General features: G+C 36.1%; 3 protein-coding genes across 3 annotated transcripts in view; 2 read left to right on the top strand and 1 right to left on the bottom strand.

Annotated features, from left to right (window-relative positions):
• The window catches only part of LOC797518 (guanine nucleotide-binding protein subunit alpha-12), a 61,767-nt gene that overhangs the window by 36,086 nt on the left and 4,421 nt on the right, over positions 1-21,260 (bottom strand). The window lies entirely within an intron of this gene.
• Positions 4,308-12,154, top strand: LOC100536144 (carbohydrate sulfotransferase 12). The gene is made up of 2 exons (XM_073949390.1): positions 4,308-4,460; positions 8,628-12,154. The coding sequence occupies exon 2, from the start codon at positions 8,712-8,714 to the stop codon at positions 9,747-9,749; it is 1,038 nt and encodes a 345-aa protein (XP_073805491.1). The 5' UTR covers positions 4,308-4,460; positions 8,628-8,711; the 3' UTR covers positions 9,750-12,154.
• On the top strand, positions 17,681-21,063 carry chst12b.4 (carbohydrate sulfotransferase 12b, tandem duplicate 4). Its single transcript, XM_001338142.7, has 2 exons — positions 17,681-17,812; positions 19,615-21,063. The coding sequence occupies exon 2, from the start codon at positions 19,700-19,702 to the stop codon at positions 20,720-20,722; it is 1,023 nt and encodes a 340-aa protein (XP_001338178.3). The 5' UTR covers positions 17,681-17,812; positions 19,615-19,699; the 3' UTR covers positions 20,723-21,063.

The raw sequence follows: 21,260 nt of genomic DNA, 5'->3' as shown, positions 1-21,260 counted from the left end.
TATCTAAATGTACTGTTTCAAATAAATTATCATAAAAATTAAACCTGATACACATGCAGGGCCGGTGCAGTCAGCCTGGCAGCAGGTGCTGTTCATATTGGTGCTGAACTGATTTGGGCTGTGCTTTTCCAAAGGGCATGTTGCAAAATGCAAAACTTGCTGAGTTAGAATGATTCTAAGGCCCATGCAGAGGTACTATCAGGTGGTCCAACAATCCATACCACAAACCCCCCCCCCCCCCCAATCTTAGAGGGCAAACACTAATTTTACTTTTATAGGCTCCAAACTCTCTGTGTATGTATATAAAAAATAAATTAAACAGCCTGAAAACACTAAATAAATAACTAAATATCAAATAACTCTTTTTATAAAGCAGAAAGTTAAACATTGAAACACCTTATGATTGATGCAAATGCACTAAAGCTTTTTAAAGTGAGCTTCAATACTTAAGCTTCAAGTCATCAGTGCTCTTTGCCCAACTAACTGTATCAATATAATAATAACCATATCAAATGTATAGTATTTTATAGGAAGAAGGCAGAATATGTTTGAAATAAATGTTATGTGAGATGAATACCTTTAGAAAAACTACTGACGTTTCGTTTAGGTGTTCGTTTAGGCCAATATAGGACAAACCAAAACAACCAAAACAATAATTTAGTCGTAACACAATAATAGAGACAAAATTAACAACACATACCATAATAGAGTAAACATTTGTGTTAAAATGTTATAGCATACAATACACATTTGGTGAAACATATTCAAATGAGTTGATTACCACTTCCTCAGTTCAGATATTAATGAATTAATGAATGTTTTTAGCAAAATAGTTAGCAAATATTAATCCTAAATATAAATTGACTCAAAGTTTGTAATATAATTCTGTTGCATCATCCTCTTTCTACAGTATGCTCAGATGTTTTGTTTATATTTATTTAGATTTTCCATTCTAACTTATAATTGCAAAATTAGTTTTTTAAAAGACTATCACATTTTACTTTTTGTGTCATTTAATACGAAAAGGTCAACTTAAACAAGCAATGGAGGCCTTTGCCTTTCATATAAGCCACTTCTGAGACGTAACTTCTAGGAGCCCAACTTTAAAAGATGTAAGACAAGCCTTTGGTGTCTCCAGAATGTGTCTAAAGTTTCAGCTCAAAATACCCATCAGATCATTTATTATAGCCTCCAGGATCTGCCAATCTGAATACATCATAGCTGTCTTTGTAGCCTGTGGCTTTAAATCCAATGAGCTGCTTCTCCTCACCCACCATTCCACTTACTTGTCTGTTTTTTCTCATGCGTTATGTCAGATAAACAGAGACAGACTCTGGAAAATCTGAATAGCTCATTAGTCAAAAATACCAAGTAAGTTTATTTCATGTATTTGTGGTGGTTTATTTAATTCTTTCTGAAATGATGAGCCACACACATGACGTTTTCAGTACACAAACAAGTTACACACTCCTTTACAATTTTCTTCTTTTTTAGAAGAATGTCTTTTTAAGACATTTTCACGGTATGTCTGATAATATTTTTTCTTTTGGAAAAAGTCTTATTTGTTTTATTTTGGCTAGAATAAAAGCAGTTTTAATTTTTTTTTTTTTTTTACATTTTAAGGTCAAAATTATTAGCCTCTTTAAGCTACTTTTTTTGTATTGTCTACAGAACAAACCATTATTATACAATAAATATTATTGCTTAATTACCGCAACCTGCCTACTTAACCTACCCTGTAATTAGGCCTTTAAATGTCACTTTAAGCAGTATAGAAGTGTCATGAAAAATATCTAGTCAAATATTATTAACTGTCATCATGGCAGATACGATAAATCAGTTTTTAGAGATGAGTTATTAAAACAAATATGTTTAGAAATGTGTTAATTTAATGTTATCTCCGTTAAACAGAAATTAGGGGAAAATAAACGGGGGGTGGGGGGGGGGGATTTGGGTGTTGGGGCAAATAATTCAGGGGGGCTAATAATTCTGACTTCAAGTGTACAGTGTGCGCGTTTACTGACACCATGCGGCCGTGGTGATTGTAGCGGTTAAGAATTAGAAAATATGCTGTTTTAAACACGTTTTAAGCTTACAAAACGTGTAAAAATCACAGAGGGTTGGAACAGATATTTTTTATCCCAGTTTATTTGCAAAAAAATGTTCTGGACACGTGTATTTATGTTTAGTAAAAACATCTGTCAATCAATTTAGTGGAAAAACGGCACTCACATTGCTGTGGGCCTCAAAATCCCTGGGATTTGGATCCTATTTAAACGTCAGAAAATTTTAAAAAGAGACTTATTGGGTTTATATCAGTCCAACATGACAGTGGACACACTACACACAGTAAACAGCTTACAAAAGTTGATTTTCATCATAGGTGACCTTTAAAACTAGACTGATATCAATATCATATTTTCCTTCTCAACCATAAAGAATAATAAAGTTAATGAAACTGAAAAAAATATCACATCTAAAACTCCAAAAAAGCAGATTTAAAATGTAAATATGCACACTTTCAGTTTCAGTTTTAGGAGGATGTTTGTAGTAATGCAAGGCGGGGCCTTTTGGGTTTGTTTACATTCTAAAATTCAAATAGGCCTACTAAATCCAGTCCAGAGCTGTTTCGCACCACTGACATAAATGTTCATACAATGTTCACTGCTCTCTGTTCACTGGGTGGGGATTAGGGAAAGCCGATTTGACTTTTATTCCTCCTCAGTTTATTGAAATTAACAATAAAATTGTTGATATCAAAAATGTTATTGTTCATTTCAAGAATTGATGTGTTGATATCTACTATTTAATTGTTGATGTCTGTATATAGCAAAATATTTTTGGCCCAGCTCTGGTTCACACAATCAGCTTTTGCTCGGCTCACATGCTGCAGTGAATTTCAGTACATGACTGGGTCAAGTCTGGCTCCCAGACAAGGGCCAAACATGGATCTGGGCCATATCTCAGCCAAGTTAATAACCCATAACTGAAACTGAACTGGGTCAATTATGTTGGCGTGTCACGACGGCAATGAAATTGATAATCCCATGAATCATTGCGCTTTAGGAGTTCTGCTGGGTGTGCTTTTTCTCAAAGTGACCTGATTGGTAGAATTTTTTTCTTTATTTGAAAATAATAAAAATGTATTTTAAATGTGGGTCAAGACCGACCAAACGCACATAGCCCACATAACAGTTATTAACATCTGGGTCAAATACTACATTTTACATCTGGCTCAAGTATTGTGTGCCACCCTAAACACAATGCCACCTTTGCAAACCAGGGCTACGTTTAGCCCACATGCTGTATGCCAGTGCTGGATGAATGCCTGCTGTGCCAGATTTATGCCAAATCTGGGAGAGAATTCTTTGCTACCTGGGTAGAGTCATCATAAAGCTGCCATTTAAATTAGTATGCCAATTCCTGATAATAACAGTTTAATTGTTTATATCAAAATTTAATTGTTAATATCATGAATTATATTGTTAATATCAACAACTGAACTGCTACTAGTAAAATGTTCATTTTTGATATATGAAAAAAGAATTTACTAAAGTGACAATGCTAATTTCTGATATCATGAAAGTTATTACTAGTTGTTACTAGTGAAATAATAATTTCTAATATTAGAAATATATTTTTAGATATAAGAAATAACAAATGTGTACATGTTAAAAATAATAGCAGGTATAAAAAAAACATTTTAGATATCATAAATTAAGGGACTAACAGAATTACTGACAGAATTTATTTGTTTTTGATGATTTTAATATGGAAAATAAAATACATCTAAAAATAAAATATCATTCATTCAACAGAATTGCTGTTTGTTTTGTGTAAGTGTGTGATGTCTCCTATATGTCATATTAAATAAATAACAGGAACTCTGTTGGATGTTTGTACAGCCCACTTGGAGCTCAAGTCCCACCTGTGCATCTGATCTGCCCATTTGGAGCTCTGACCTCCGATTATACCTTAAATCGTTTTAGGTTTGTCTTGTCTACATGTGTTGTGTACTTTGTGGTTGTCAGGTCTTGATTGTCTTCTCTGGTCTTCCTTGTCCCATGTGCAAGTACTTTGAGTCTGAGTGTTGTTAAACATTTTAATAATAGGCTATCCACGGAATTCTCCGGTTGTGAAAGTAGAAAAGCACAGTATAAATAAAATGCATAATAATGTTGATAAAAAAGTGGATGATGAATAAAAAAAATAATTGTCTGATTATTATTATCAAGTAATTTGTCATTTTATTGAACGACACAGTTGTATACTGTATGCAAATGCGCACTCAAGAATGCAAATCAGTTACTCTTGCTTGTCCAAATCAGTCACGCAGACGCTCCTATTTTCTCACACATGCAGTAATGCTCGGCAGACAGGACGCCTCTTCTGTTTGGAGAGGACGCACAAACTGCATTAAACCAACAAGGAGAGGTTAAGTTCTATTTCTGCTGGTGTAGGTGAGTTAAATATCTAAACCAGTTACACATAAGCTTTTAGTTAGATAGTAAACTTATAAAGTATTTTAACTTACATTTCTTGACTAAGCTTGAGTCTGCAAACATGTTCTGGTTAAAGTGTAACAGTTTTTGTATCACATCAAAACAATTACGCTTAAACTTGAAAACATTAATGCTGATTGACGATAAACGCAGAAAGTGTAACTATAGGCGTATCTCGTTATAGTTTCTAACGGTTTTACGTTTTGGCCATAGACGTAAATATGGTAAATATGTAACAAAATAGGGATGTGGTTTTCATAGCTCATTGAGGCGCCACTCCTGTAATTTGAGTAAATCCGAAGATTTTTGTTGGAGTCATCGGGTGTATCTTCATCAAAGCAGATCTGATTGTCTATTCATTGTTCATCATCGTGCACAAGTAGGCGCCTTGCGTATGAAGAAACTACTGAATATGGAAAATTATGAAATCTCTTTGTAAACATGCGAGAATGTTTACTTTTTCCACTTTCACATTTTCGTGTCACGACCACACGTGCTTTATGTACATTATAAATAAAAGCGCGGGACACACATTTGTTATCTTCTGCAAGTCATCTGTCGTCTTTGTCGTCATTTATTCAGCGCAGCACCTGAAATGTAGGCTATTACAAGAAATTTTCGTTTAGATTATATTATTTTTTAACTATTAAAAGGAGGGACTAAGGTAAAAAATAGGGAAAGTGATAAACTTTTTAGTAGAGTAATATATATATATATTTTTTACAGGGTGGAATGTTAAAGTATACTCAATTTAGCTGGGCCTTACACTTTAATGCCTTTAAAATTATTTAATTGCGGAAAACAGTTCGTATTGTTGACTGCTAGTTTATTTATCACGTTGGAATAAAGAGTTAACTTAGTCACAAGGAAAAATATATATTTAGGGAACAAAATAACCGAGTTATTGCCGTGTATCCCGACATCGAGGCATGTAAGTATATACGAAGAGTTTAGATGCAAAAACCTCTAATTGAGGTCTGAAATTTTCCTTTAAAATGAGCAATTTTATGAAGCTTTAGTGTGTATGTTCAGTAACATCACTTTTATGGCGAAGAATAATCTTCCTGGTCTCTATGAAACTCAACATAAGAAAAGGGGGATGAGAATCATGTTCATTTTCGATAAAAAATTGCATCTAATCTCTTCATATATATATATATATATATATATATATATATATATATATATATATATATATATATATATATATATATATATATATATATAAATTATATATATTACATATTACTTAGGTAACTACTAAACTGCTAAACCTTTAAACTAATAAAACAAAAAATCGTACTTAAATTGTGTGTCCAATATCAGACATTTTTATAAGGAATATTATTCTTTATTATTTTTAGATCTATCTATGTATCTATCTATGTATCTATCTATCTATCTATCTATCTATCTATCTATCTATCTATCTATCTATCTATCTATCTATCTATCTGTCTGTCTGTCTGTCTGTCTGTCTGTCTGTCTGTCTGTCTGTCTGTCTGTCTGTCTGTCTGTCTGTCTGTCTGTCCGTCCGTCCGTCCGTCCGTCCGTCCGTCCGTCCGTCCGTCCGTCCGTCCATCCATCTATCGTGCTCGCCATACACTCACCGGCCACTTTATTAGGTACACCTGTTTAACTGCTTGTTAACTCAAATTTCTAATCAGCCAATCACATAGCAGCAACTCAATGCACTGAGACATGCATGTAGACATGGTCAAGACGATCTGCTGCAGTTCAAATCAAGCATCAGAATGAGGAAGAAAGGTGATTTATTTGACTTTGAACGTGGCATTGTTGTTGGTGCCAGACAGGCTGGTCTGAGTATTTCAGAAAATGCTGACCAACAACCATCTCTACAGTTTACAGAGAATGATGCAAAAAATAGAAAATATCCAGTGAGCTGCAGTTCTGTGGGTGCAAATGCTATGTTAATGCCAGAGTTCCGAGGAGAATGGCCAGTCTGGTACCAGCTGATAGAACGGCAACAGTAACTCAACCCTAGTAGCAAAGAATTCTGGCCCAGATTTGGCATAAAGCTGGCACAGCAGGCATTCATCCGGCACTGGCATACAGCATGTGGGCCAAACATGGCCCGGGTTTGGCAGAGGTGGCACCGTCTTTAAAGCGGCACACAAGATTTGGGCCAGATGAAAAACGTAGTATTTGGCCCAGATTTAAAAATTTGAAAGTGGGCCATGTGAGTTTGGCCAGTCTTAACCCACATTTAAAATACACTAAAATAATTTTTGAGTAAAGAAAAAAAATCCTACCAATCAGGTCACTTTGAGAAAAAGCGTGCCCATAGTGTGCCTAAAGCGCATCACTCCATGGGTTTATCAATTTCATTGCAATCGTGACACACCAACCTATCTGGCCCAGTTCAGGCCCAGTTATGAGTTATTAACTTGGCTGAGACTTGGCCCAGATATGGTCCGTGTTTGGCCCTTGTCTGGAAGCCAGATTTGGTCCAGTCATGTACCGTAATTCACTGCGGCATGTGGGCCAAGCAAAACCTGATTGTGTGGGCCAGAGCTGGGCCAGAGAAATTTTGCTATGTGGGAAATTACCACTTACTGTACAACTGAGGTCTGCAGAAGAGCATCTCTGAAAGCACAACATGTTGAACTTTGAGGTGGATGGGTTATAGCAACAGAAGACCACAACGGGTACCACTCCAGCCAGCTAAGAACAGGGAACCGAGGCTCAATTTCTGCTGAGCATTCGGACAGTTGGGTCAGAATTTGGCGCCAGCAACATGAATGCATGAATCCATCCTGCCTTGTATCGATGGCTAGGGCTGGTGGTGGAGATGTAATGGTGTGGGGGATATTTTCTTGGCACACTTTGGGCCCATTAGTACCAATTGAGCATTGTGTCAACGCCACAGCCTACCTGAGTATTGTTGCTGACCATGTCCATTCCTTCATGACCACAGTGTACCCATCTTCTGATGGCTACTTCCAGCAGGATAACGCTCCATGTCATAAAGTGTGAATCATCTCAGACTGGATTCTTGAACAGGACAATAAGTTCACTGTACTCAAATGGCCTCCACAGTCACCAGAACTCAATCCAATAGAGCACATTTGGGATGCCGTGGAACAGAAGGTTAGCATCATGGATGTGCAGCTGACAAATCTGCAACAACTGTGTGATGTTATCATGTCAATTTGGACCAAAATCTCTGAGGAATATTTACAGTACCTTGTTGAATCTGTACCACAAAAGATTACGGCAGTTAACCCCATAATCCAACCCGGTGCAAGTAAGGTGTACCCAATAAAGTGTATATAAGCACACCCCTCACATGTCTATCTTTTAAATGAATATTTTTATTAGGAAGCTATACATTATTATATTTGTGCATATACATAAGATCAGTCAGTACTGAAGCCAAACCTGGAGCTTATCTGACAAAATAACTTACGATAACGGTACAAAGATATTGTAGAAAAATATTCAATAAAAATTTTAAAAAGAACAAAAATCAAGAGAGAGATTTTTGTCAGAGAGAGAAAATTTTAGTTGATATTTTGTAGGTTTGCAATATTTTTGTTTTTGTTTGAATGCACCAAAATACATTGCCTATATTCACTGACAAATGAGTAAAAATGTTCATTTTCAAAATAGGGTGTACTCAAGTATGCTGAGCACTGTATCTATCTATTTAAAAATACTATTACAAGTTTACAGATTACTGTAGTACAAACTAAAGTATACTACAGTATTTATTACAGTTGATCAATTTACTAGTTAATGCTATTCTTAGGCATTTATTAAAGGTATTGTAAATACTAAATAGTATAAAACCCATTACTATAGTCTGGTTCAAAAACACCAACATATTTACTATTAATTCCTGTATTTTTCATGTGGGAACTTGCCTATTAAAATATGCATTGTCAGATTAAAAAAAATGTTTTATATATTTTGTTTATATTTTGTATAATATGTTTTGGCTCAGTTTTCTTAAACATTTATAAACAAACCAAACTAACTGGTTCATGATCATATTTCATGTAAACCGTTCTGACACAAACAGCACGTTAATGGATCATTTGATTGTTGATGGTAATTTGAGACAGCGAACCTGTTCTTATTTTTCATTCTTTTTTTCTACAGAACTGTCAGCTGGATTCATTCCTGAGACAATTAATATTTAGCATAAGTCCTATTTTGAATGTGCAGTATAGACTTCAGTCAAGAATGGGAATGCAGAAGCTCCATCAGTGTTGTTTTCTTTTGGGAGCAGTATTCATCACATTGTTTTTCGTAGTTTGCTGGGATGAGGTGAAAGTTGGGACTTACTTGCACATGGCTTCATCAAAAGATCTCACACATCTCAAACGGCGTCAAGCACATCGTAAACATCTAATAAGAAAGCTTTGCTCAGCCAATAGCAGCTTGAATTACAGACAGAAATCATTCACATTTGACCAGATCCCTGACAGTTCTCTAAACCATCTCATTGTGGACGATCATCACCGTGTTATTTACTGTTATGTACCCAAGGTAGCTTGTTCTAACTGGAAACGAGTCATGTTTGCCCTCAGCCAGAACCTGAAGGCACCTGATGGAGCTCCATATCTGGATCCTCTTGACATACCATTAGAGATAATCCATAATTCTACAATGCACAATACATTTAAAAAGTTATGGATGCGCCATGGCCGATACGCTCGTCCTCTGATGGATCAAAAGCTGAAAAACTACACTAAGTTCCTCTTTGTGCGGGATCCTTTTGTGCGTCTTATTTCTGCTTATCGAGACAAGTTTGTTGAGCTTAATGAGTATTACTACTCCGATTTTGGCTCCATGATTCTTCAGCGTTATGCTAATATTTCTCAGCCCCCTACTTCGGCTCAAGAGGCCTTCAGAGCAGGTATCAGACCATCCTTCAGTCACTTTATTAAGTATCTGTTAGATCCACAGACTGAGAAGGAGAAGCCATTTGATGAGCATTGGCAGCAGATTCACAGACTTTGCCATCCATGTCAAATTGACTATGACTTTATTGGGAAGCTAGAAACTCTTGATGAGGACACAGAACATTTGCTGAAGATTCTTGGACTGGATAAACATATTCACTTTCCTCCAGGATATGAGAACAGGACTGCGGTAGACTGGGAGCAAGAATGGTTTGCAAACATTTCCTTAGCTGACAGAAGAAAGCTGTACAGTCTTTATGAAACCGACTTTAAGTTATTTGGATATGATAAACCTGAGACACTTCTGAATGAGTGACAAGTTATTGCTTGCTAAAAGAGAGGGTCACCGGTTGCTCTTTCTGGATTTAACTCAAGGCCACATGTTATTTATAAATAATATTTGAAAGCATCTCATAAATGATTTTATCTTTATACTTTCTTTAAAGCTGTGTATTTACCAAAGCATTCTCTCATGGTTCTATATTTGATTTTTTCCTTGTCCTGCCTTACTGTGTTTTGACCCTTGTTTGTCTCTTTGTTTATGTTGTTTTGCTGCCTGTCCTGACCATTTGCCTGTATTCTGACTACCCTCTTGAATGCTGTTTTGACCTTTGCTTGCCTGATGAATCTCTTAATAAACAGCACTTGGATCCTCAACCTTATTGTCTTCAACTTATTACAGCGTGACAGTGAGTCGATGTGGTATTTATTACCACCTTAAAGGTGCAGTATTTAAGTTTGACACCCAGTGGTTGAACTAGGTTTTGCACTCCGGGTTCAAAACACTTAGAAGTGCAGGTTGCCAGATTGACGACATGAACAGAAGAGTGCCTGACTATCCTAATGCTCGATTCAAACAGGGCTTCAGCATCAACACTTGACAGAGGGCGTGTCTGAAATTGGGGTTGAAGCAATCTGCATAGTAGCATCAGCCAGTGAAATTAGTCCGCAATTTGCAACTATCTGAGCTGGTGTATTTGCATAAAGTGATCTGATTGGTTGACACGTCCGCTGACACTTGAAAAGTTGAGAAATTCTCAACGTCAGCAGCGATCAAAGCCGATAAAGTGGCGCCGATGGATCCACAATGCAGTTTGGCAACGCTTGATGTCACCCATTCAAAGTGAATGGGAAGCGTTGATGCTGATGCCCCATGTAAATGGGGCGTTTGGCTGATTTGAACCATGTCCTAAATAAAAGAAACGGCACACGATAGAAGAAATACATTCAATATTAAAATGAGTTTTTGTTCTAAGCATCACCTGAAATTTATATTTTAGAAAAGGCTTCTGCTTCTTGCAGCTGAACAGCAATGACCACCTCAGGTACACCTCATGTGCTTTATTTAGTGTTAAGTGCTATTAATGTAAGTTTAAATGCCATTTTACATTACATTTTTTGCTATACAACTGAACCAGATAGTTTACCTCAGATCTTTAAAATAAAAGTGTATGGGTTTCTCAATACGGGGTTGTGGCCACTGTGTAAAATATATGCCAGAATAGTTGGCGGTTTATTCAGGTGTGGCGACCACTGTTATTTAGAAACTAAGCTGATGGAAAATTAATGAATGAATGAATATAGTAGTGTTTTGGAAGTGTCTTGTGCTGTAAATACATATTGTATTTGCAACACCTTTTAATGAAAGCTACATTATAATGTAGTATTAACTAGTTAACTGATCATCTGTAATATTTACTGTAGTATACTTTTAAGTTTTACAACAATAAACTGTGGTGTATTGTAGTATATCCTATAGTAGAGTATTGGGTAAGTTGGTTGTATTACTATAAGTGTTGCATTACTGTAGTATTTTTAAGTCTCTCCTGTGATTGGACTGCTGGTTAAAGGTTGGCAGTAGTGTGCAAGATCATCCAAGTTTAAACGGTTTAACTTTCACCAACTGACAAAAATAGAACGAGACAAAAATCTCTTTACTTGTCATGACTTGTTTGTTAAAATTGTGGCACGCTTACATCTAAAAAGAAATATGCTTGAGTTAGCGCATACAGTTTGCTACAAAGCAGTTGGGTTACATAGTTAAATGTGGTTGAGTAGCATGTGGTTTCCTGTTTGACTGTACAATCCTCACTGAGTTTACAGAGTTTATCTTGATTGCTTTATAGTTTATATCAAATAACTTTTTTCAAGCCCAGTTGTGGATATGGATTAGGCCCAAAGGCTGTTCCTTCAACTTAATTCTTTCACTCTTTAATGCTCATATTTCAGATACCTCATTAATTAAATGCCATTGTTGTTAACAAATGTTCCAGGTTGCATGACTAATGACAAACTGGTAGTAAAGAAAATCTGATGAGTCATAAATGAAGTGAATTACTTATATGCAAATAAGGCCAGATATTGAGGTCATCCAAAAAATACTCAGTCAATTCTCAGTTCACTTCACTATATAGACTCTATTTATACTCTATTTTTTTAACATGTTGTTTCCTGTTTTTGGTTGTACATACCTTGCTGGTTTTACAGCACTTTATCAAGATTGCTTGTTTTGTTTTGCTTTCATTTTTAGTTTATATCTATAACTTTTTTTCCCTCAGTTTGTCTGTAAGTGTATTAAGGTGATTTGTTTGCACACTTCAGTTATGGATATGGATTAGGCCCAGAGGTTGTTTTTCATCTTTATTTCTTTACCTTTTAATGCTCATATTTCAGATACTTCTTTAATTAAATGCCATTATTATTCACAAATACTCCAGATTGTATGACTTAATTCTGACAAGTCATAGATGAAGTGAATGTTATTGATTATATCCAAACAAGGCCAGATATTGAGGTCACCCAAAAACACTCAGTCAATACTCAGTTCACTTCACTATATAGACTCTATTTATACTCTATTTTCTCAAAATTTGTTTCCTGTTTCCTTTTTTTGATTGTACATTCTTTATTGGTTTCACAGCACTTTATCACAGTTGCTTCTTTTGCTTTTTTCCATGTTTAGTTTATATCAATTAACTTTTTCCCCCTCAGTTCTCTCTTTTTTGTTGAGGCGATTTGTTTGCACAATTGAGGATGTGGATTAGGCCCTGAGGCTGTTTTTTAAACTTTGTTTATTAACTTTTTAATACTCATATTTCAGATACTGCATTAATTAAATGCCATTATCATTCACTAATAAATCAGATTGTATGACTTATGACACACTGGTGAGCAAAAAAATTCTGACGAGTCATAGATGATGTAAATATTATTGATTATTTCTAAACGAGCCAGATATTGAGGTCTTGGAAGATTAAATGATTAAGGTTCACCCTAAAAGAATCAATTAAACAATACTCACGTCACTATATACTCTCTAAAAAGCCCTTTAACCACCCCCAATAAACCACTGGAGACCACTGTGTCAAGCGTACCTTTCTAAAAAGTGCTGCAGAGGATCATTTGTGCCTAATCATGATTAGAATTTTACTTTGCAGAATGGTACATGAAATATGTCTCTTTTTTGTAAGACACATTACTGGATATACATATTTTGTTGAGCCATGAATATCGTTTCTCTCTGATATTGTAATTCAAACTTATGCTGCATCCGAATTCGCATACTTAAACTATGTACTCTTTTGTGAAGGACAAACATAGGCTACTTTTGAGTGGGTAACAGAAGAGTATGCAAGCTTTGGGATGTACTACTTCCTCATTAACAGATCGTTGTGCTGCTTAGTTGAGCCCTGTCAATCGTCCACACATCATCCACATTTCTGTCATATTTAATTTCCTGTCATATTGGAGAAGCAGCAGCCTTTTAGCTCCAACTCTAATCAAACACACCTGAACATGCTAATCAGTGTCTTCAAGATCACTAGAAATCCATAAGCAGGTGTGTTTGATCAGAGTTGGAGCTAAACTGTGCAGGACACTGGCCCTCCAGGACCGAGTTTGCCCACCCCTGGGTTAGAGTATATGGACGGTCACTTTTTCTTAAATCGGAAACAGTAAGCCACCTGGGAACCTTTGACATACTCTTTTCAACATACTATGATGATTCTATTTTTATATATTATTTAGGACGGATAGTATGCAAATTGGGGCGAGGCAGTAGGTAGTGCTGTCACCTCACAGCTAGAAGGTCGCTGGGTCGCTGGTTCGAACCTCGGCTCAATTTGCGTTTCTGTGTGAAGTTTGCATGTTCTCCTTGCCTTCGCGTGGGTTTCCTCCGGGTGCTCCAGTTTTCCCCACAGTCCGAAGACATGCGGTACAGGTGAATTGGGTAGGCTAAATTGTCCGTAGTCTATGAGTTTGTGTGAATGTGTGTGTGGATGTTTCCCAGAGATGGGTTGCGGCTGGAAGGGCATCCGCTGCGTAAAAACTTGCTGGATAAGTTGGCGGTTCATTCCGCTGTGGTGACCCCGGATTAATAAAGGGACTAAGCTGACAAGAAAATGAATGAATAAAAATGCAAATTAGGACATTAATCACTAAATCTCAATATCAGAAGGCAGTAATAGATCACAATGTAGCAGTGATGTAGAAGCACCTCACCCTGACTGTAAGTGTAAAGGTAACATAAACTAGCAACAAAGTTGTGGACGTTTTTCACTTGGTAAAATCCTAGGTCATGGCCGTAGGTCTCCAGGAACATAATTGAGCACCCCAATTACGATTTCTCTGCTCATTTACAGGTATTCCTCATTTCCTTTTCTGAACTGAAGTTCCCTGATTTTCTAGGTCATGAAGTCTAACAGCTGTCAAGGATATTTTAATTTAGTTAATTATAACACTGGTTCAAAATTTGCTTGCTTAATAGTGAAATAGAAAACAAGTCTAGATGACAATCTGAATATATGACCTCATGAGATGGGTTGAGGTCTATGGAAACCCGGAAGGTATGTGATGGTGAGGAAAAAAATAGGTAGGAGGGGGAAAAACAGTGATAGGAAAACATATTTTTTAAAAGTTTTTGCGTTCCCTCGCAAAGATGATTTGCGTTATCTTGCAAAACTGTTTTTCCACAAACACTTCTTGTAAACTTTATTCATGTCAACTTTCCCGTTTTTACAGAATTTTTCCCATATTTTACTATTCTATCCCACTATCATCCTATCATTAAGTATTTTCTCATATTTCTCATATATTTTTAATCTTGAAAGCATGCCTAAAATATGTCTGCACTCACTTTCTTTACATTACAGCTGTGTGTCGATCAACCCCCTTCCTATGCAACCTTTCAATCAGCTAATGCACGTATAATGGCTGACTAGATTTTACAGAGAATGCCTTGTTGGTGCCAGAGGTCAGAGGAGAATGGCCAGACTGGTTCGTAATAATAGAAAGGCAACAGCAACTCAAATGACCACTCGTTACAACAGAGGTATGCAGAAGAGCATCTCTGAAAACACAACACGTCTAACTTTAAGGCAGATGGGCTACAGCAGCAGAAGACCACACCGGGTGCCAATCCGGTCAGCTAAGAACAGGAAACCGAGGCTTCAATTCGCATAGGCTAACCGAAATTGGACAATAGAAGATTGTGAAAATGTTGCTTGGTCTGATGAGTCTTGATTTCTGCTGCGACATTAGGATGGTAGGGTCAGAATTTGGCGTCAACAACACAAAAACAGGGATCCACCCTGCCTTGTATCAATGGTTCAGGCTACTGGTGGTGTAATAGAGTGGGAGATATTTTCTTGGCACACTTTTGGGCACATTTGTACCAATTGAGCATCGTGTCAATGCCACAGCCTACCTGAGTATTGTTGCTGAACATGTCCATCCCTTTATGACCACAGTGTACCCATCTTCTGATAGCTGCTTCCAGCAGGACAAGGCACCCTGGCATTAAACCGCAAATCATCTCAGACTGGTTTCTTCAACATTGCGATGAGTTCACTGTACTCAAACAACATCCACATCACCACATCTTAATCCAGTAGAGCACTTTTGGGTTGTGGCGGATCAGGAGATTCAGATCATGGATGTGCTGCCAACAAATCTGCAGCAACTGTGTAATGCTATCATATCAATATAGACCAAAATCTCTGAGGAATATATTCAGTATCTTGTTGAATCTATGCCACAAATGATTAAGGCAGTTCTTGAGGCAAAAAGGGACCTACCCGGTACTAGTCGGGAGTACCAAATAAAGTGGCCAGTGAGTGTATGTAAAAGGAAACAATCCCATTGGCTGAAGACACTCACTCTTTTTGCACCCATATACCTTTTTCACAGAGGCAGTTTATGTACTGTTTCAGAACCAGAGCTGATTGTTACAAATCAGTACTTGTCTTTCAACATCCAAAGCATTTAATAGTCATAAGTGTCATGTTTATCTTGCCACAAAAATGTACCCATACTGCATGAACTTGTTATTGTGTTCAGATGAGAAGCTGTCTGACTAGTGAGTGCTGATGATCATTTATAGTGATGTCACACTGGTCATAATGACTGAACTATATAGTTGTATATGTATGTATAAACAAATAAAGATAAAACAAATCAGTTATTAGAAATGAATAATTAAAACTATTATGCTTAGAAATGTGTTGAAAAACAAAACATTCACATTCATCATGAAAAACATATATATATATATATATATATATATATATATATATATATATATATATATATATATATATATATATATATAGTTCAACAGACTGAAAACACTAAATAAATAAAAATTATTTTTGTAAAGCAGAAAATAAAGTTAAAAATTGTAAAAACACCTCATGATTGAGTGAAGTAAATGCACTAAAGCTATTTAAAGTGAGCTTCAATATTTTACCTTCAAGTCATCAGTGCTCTTTGCCCAACTAACTGTATCAATATAATAAAAACCATATCAAATATATAGAATTTTATAGGAGAAAGGCAGAATGATTTTGACATATGAGCTAAATGTTATGCGAGATGGATGCCCTTAGAAAAACTACTGAAGTTTTATTTAGGTATTGTGGCAAAATAGGACAAACCAAAACAATAATAAGTAACACAATGGACGCAACATTAACAGCACAAATATATTAAATGTAACCATAAAAAAGTGTAAACATTGGTTTATCATAATATTATACAATACACATTTGGTCAAACTAACACAAATTCAAATTAGTTTCTTACCGTTTCCCCACTTCAGATCTTAATGAACGTTTAGCAAAACCGTTTGCAAATATTAAAGCTGAGTATAAATTGTATCAAAGTTTGTAATATAACTCAGTTTTTAAAAGATATACAATTTTGTGTAATTTATGATACCGCAATGTGTAGTTGTAAGCTAATGTTTGCCTGAATTTAATCTGCGAATATTGGGATGGTGTAGTTTGTGAAATCCTGCTAGATTTGAATTCACGTTGTTTACTGCTGTAACTGTAACCAAGGCAACGCAATCAATCCTGCTGTTCATTAGGCGCAACCTGCTGGATAAGATTGACTTAGCATTTTAATCAGTCTATGAATAATGTTTTAGTTTAGGTGCTGGTGTGTTTTATGTAGCCTAATTTCACAAAAAAATGATTTTATTCTGGTTTATAAAATTCTAAAATATGTGAGCCTATATGTGTTAGTAAAAGATGACAGTCTGTTGAATTACCATGTTTTATTGGTATGTGTATTAAATGGGAATTCATTGAAGGTCAGAGTTTGCTAAAGCTCCACACTGGATCTTTACTGGTCTAATTGTTGATTTGTATTTCTCTCTCTTCATTTATATGGAATATTACCAAAAGCTAGTATTTTTGTGCTTTCTTATATTTTAAGTTACAATGTTGTATTGTACATTGTTATAAATACCAGCGTTGTATTTTATCAACAAAAAAAACAAACAAACAAAACAAACAAAAAAAAAACGCAGCTTCCCTGCTCTTGCAATTTGACTGGATAAAGATGGCAGCGGTGAGTTTATACGTTAACAAAACACAACAGGTTTGTTTAGGATTGTGGTAGGCGCAGACATTAATAAACTATAATAGGTTGGACTGTGTGCCATTACAATAAAAACAATAATCAAAAGCCCCAGCTTTGTACAGCCTGCTTGGAGCTCTTGTCAATTTGTAGCTCATCTGCCCATTTAAAACTCCAACCTATAGCCTAATAATACTACTACTACTAATAAATAATAAAAATTAATAAATAATAATAATGATACAAATTATGAAAAATAATGAGAATTGTGTGTACATTATATAATCACACTATATACTCACACATTATATAATCACACACAGACTAAGATATGACTGTTGTTTTAAGCTTATGCTATACAAAAGCATCAGTTAACTCTGGTTCGCCCGAGGCAAAGTACACAGGCGCCTATATTCACACACACACAGCACTGCTCGACAGACAGGACGCTTTTATAGAGGAAACACAAACTACATTAAACCAACGAGGAGTGGATATATTCTATTTCTACCGGTGTAGGTGAGTTAAATTTCGGCTAAACCATAAGCCTTTAATTAAAATACAGTTAGTGTAACTAAAGAGCATACATGTACAGCAGTGTAAAGCAGCCAGATTTTCAACTTTTTCCCCCTGAAACCACCTTCTCTTTAATTCCACAGCAATCCTTAATCCTTTTTATAAAATGCTGTCATATCGTTTTGGCTATGATATAACCCACCCTACATGAAAATATTATAGCAAATTAAAGTGATTGAATCTGTTGTGGTTATTAAAGATTCTATCTATCTATCTATCTATCTATCTATCTATCTATCTATCTATCTATCTATCTATCTATCTATCTATCTATCTATCTATCTATCTATCTATCTATCTATCTATCTATCTATCTATCTATCGGTCGGTCTGTCGGTCTGCCTTCCCGCCTACCTACCCAACTACCTACCTATCAAATACTACAACACCTCACAGTTTACTGTAGTAAAAACTAAAGTGTACTACAGTGTTCTTTAGTTTATCAGATTACTATAGTTCATAATACAGGTTGGATTAGCATTCTATAAAGTGATGTAAATACTTTACTAAACTTTACTAATAATTTACTATAGTTAGGTTTAAAAGCACTAGTGTTTACTATCAAAGTTTTCCACAGTTGTTTGGTGCATTTCTCACATTATTTACATTTGCACAACAGTTAATGCATTTCTCAAAACAAATTTATACAAACTGCAAAACCTAGTTCATAACTTGCAAAAACGCGTCACTTGCTCAAAATGAAGAGCTCCTTACTCAAAAGCAAGTATTGATGCCAATGAAAGTTTCAGCGCCATGAAAAGTCCTGACGCCATAGTTTATGAACAAGATAGTCAAGCGGCTTTGTCTTGTTTTTATTGTGAAAGTTTACTCTACATTTTTTTACATTGCAAAAAAGTCAGGTTTTGGTGACACGTCCTGAAAATGCTCAAGACAGCACTATACACTATTTGCACAGCCATTTGAAAACTACAGTAAAGTTAGACATCACTGCATTTAGTGAGGTATCTGAGTACAAGACACTGAATATGTATGTTTTACATGTTTACTGCATTTGCTATTTGCAATTCTAATTTATTCACAGCATTGTGCAAAAGAATAAACACACCCTTATTTACAACAAACATAAACTTCCTTTGGGTAGAGCTGGGCACAACTGTAAACAATATCGCACTACATATTCAAACTGAACCTACAACATAAATAGGCCTGTAAATCATTCATGAAACTGTTCAATTTAGAAGACATTTTTAGGAAAAAAAAGATTTAAAAACTTATAAAATTTACATTTGACAGATTTTGACAACTACTTATATATGTATGTAATGACTCAAGTAATCAAATTAGGACTATTAGTTTTATATGGATTGACTATTTAGCATTTACAAGGTTAGTTAATTTTGACTGACATTACTTGTCTCAGCTTGTTAATAATTGGCTCAGCTTGTTAAACATTAAACAAACCAAACTAATTGGTTCATGATCATTCTAAAGCACAGGTGTCAAACTCAGTTCCAAAAGGGCCGCAGCTCTGCACAGTTTAGTTCCAACCCTAATTAAACACACCTGATCAAACTAATTAAGTCCTTCAGGCTTGTTTGAAACCTACAGGTAAGTGTGTTGGAGCAGGGTTGGAACTAAACTGTGCAGGGCTTCGGCCTTCCAGGAATTGAGTTTGACACCCCTGATCTAAAGCATACATAAGCATGTTTATGGATCATGTTGATGGTAAATTGAGACTTCAGCAAACTTGTTCTTATTTTTCATTTTTATTTTTTTTAATGCAGATTTGTCAACTGGATTCATTCCTGAGAGGAATAATATTTAGCCTAAGTTCTGAGAATCTGGTGTAGACTATTGTCAAGAATCAGAATGCAGAAGCTCCATCGGCATTGTTTACTTTTGGGAGCAGTATTCATCACAATGTCTTTTATTGTAGTTTTCTGGGATGAGGTGAGAGTTGGGCCGCCTTACCCCAGGACTAACCACAGGGCATCATCAAAACATCTTGCACAGTTCAAACTGCGTCAAGCACATCGTAAGCATCTAATAAAAGAGCTTTGCTCAGCCAATAGCAGCTTGAATTACAGACAGAAATCAATCACACTTGACCATCTCATTGTGGACGATCATCACCGTGTGATTTACTGTTATGTACCCAAGGTAGCTTGTTCTAACTGGAAACGAGTCATGTTTGTCCTCAGCCAGAACCTGAAGGCACCTGATGGAGCTCCATATCTGGATCCTCTTGACATACCATTAGAGATAATCCATAATTCTACAGTGCACAATACATTTAAAAAGTTATGGATGCGCCATGGCCGATACGCTCGTCCTCTGATGCATCAAAAGCTGAAGAACTACACTAAGTTCCTCTTTGTGCGGGATCCTTTTGTGCGCCTTATTTCTGCTTATCGAGACAAGTTTGCCGAGCCTAATGAGTATTACTACTACAAATTTGGCTTCATGATTCTTCAGCGTTATGCTAATATTTCTCAGCCCCCTACTTTGGCTCCAGAGGCCTTCAGAGCAGGTATCAGACCATCCTTCAGTCACTTTATTAAGTTTTTGTTAGATCCACAGACTGAGAAGGAGAAGCCATTTGATGAGCATTGGAAGCAGATTCACAGACTTTGCCATCCATGTCAAATTGACTATGACTTTATTGGGAAGCTAGAAACTCTTGATGAGGACACAGAACATTTGCTGAAGATTCTTGGACTGGATAAACATATTCACTTTCCTCCAGGATATGAGAACAGGACTGCGGTAGACTGGGAGCAAGAATGGTTTGCAAACATTTCCTTAGCTGACAGAAGAGAGCTGTACAGTCTTTATGAAACCGACTTTAAGTTATTTGGATATGATAAACCTGAGACACTTCTGAATGAGTGACAAGTTATTGCTTGCTAAAAGAGAGGGTCACCGGTTGCTCTTTCTGGATTTAACTCAAGGCCACATGTTATTTATAAACAATATTTGAAAGAATCTCATAAATGATTTTATCTTTATACTTTCTTTAAAGCTGTGTATTTACCAAAGCATTCTCTCATGGTTCTATATTTGATTTTTTCCTTGTCCTGCCTTACTGTGTTTTGACCCTTGTTTGTCTCTTTGTTTATGTTGTTTTGCTGCCTGTCCTGACCATTTGCCTGTATTCTGACTACCCTCTTGAATGCTGTTTTGACCTTTGCTTGCCTGATGAATCTCTCAATAAACAGCACTTGGATCCTCAACCTTATTGTCTTCAACTTATTACAGAGTGACAGTGGGTCGATGTGGTATTTATCACCACCTTAAAGGTGCAGTATTTAAGTTTGACACCCAGTGGTTGAACTAGGTTTTGCACTCCGGGTTCAAAACACTTGGAAGTGCAGGTTGCCAGATTGACGACATGAACAGAAGAGTGCCTGACTATCCTAATGCTCGATTC

This window comes from Danio rerio, chromosome 1 (genome assembly GCF_049306965.1).
Source record: "Danio rerio strain Tuebingen ecotype United States chromosome 1, GRCz12tu, whole genome shotgun sequence".
NCBI classification, from domain to species: Eukaryota; Metazoa; Chordata; class Actinopteri; order Cypriniformes; family Danionidae; genus Danio; species Danio rerio.
Note: the sequence above shows the minus strand (reverse complement) of the source record. Positions and strands in the feature narration are given on the sequence as shown.

Bases quoted from the DNA above. Each gene is read 5' to 3' on its own strand.
- LOC100536144 (XM_073949390.1), top strand. From the start codon at position 8,712: ATGGGAATGCAGAAGCTCCATCAGTGTTGTTTTCTTTTGGGAGCAGTA.
- chst12b.4 (XM_001338142.7), top strand. From the start codon at position 19,700: ATGCAGAAGCTCCATCGGCATTGTTTACTTTTGGGAGCAGTATTCATC.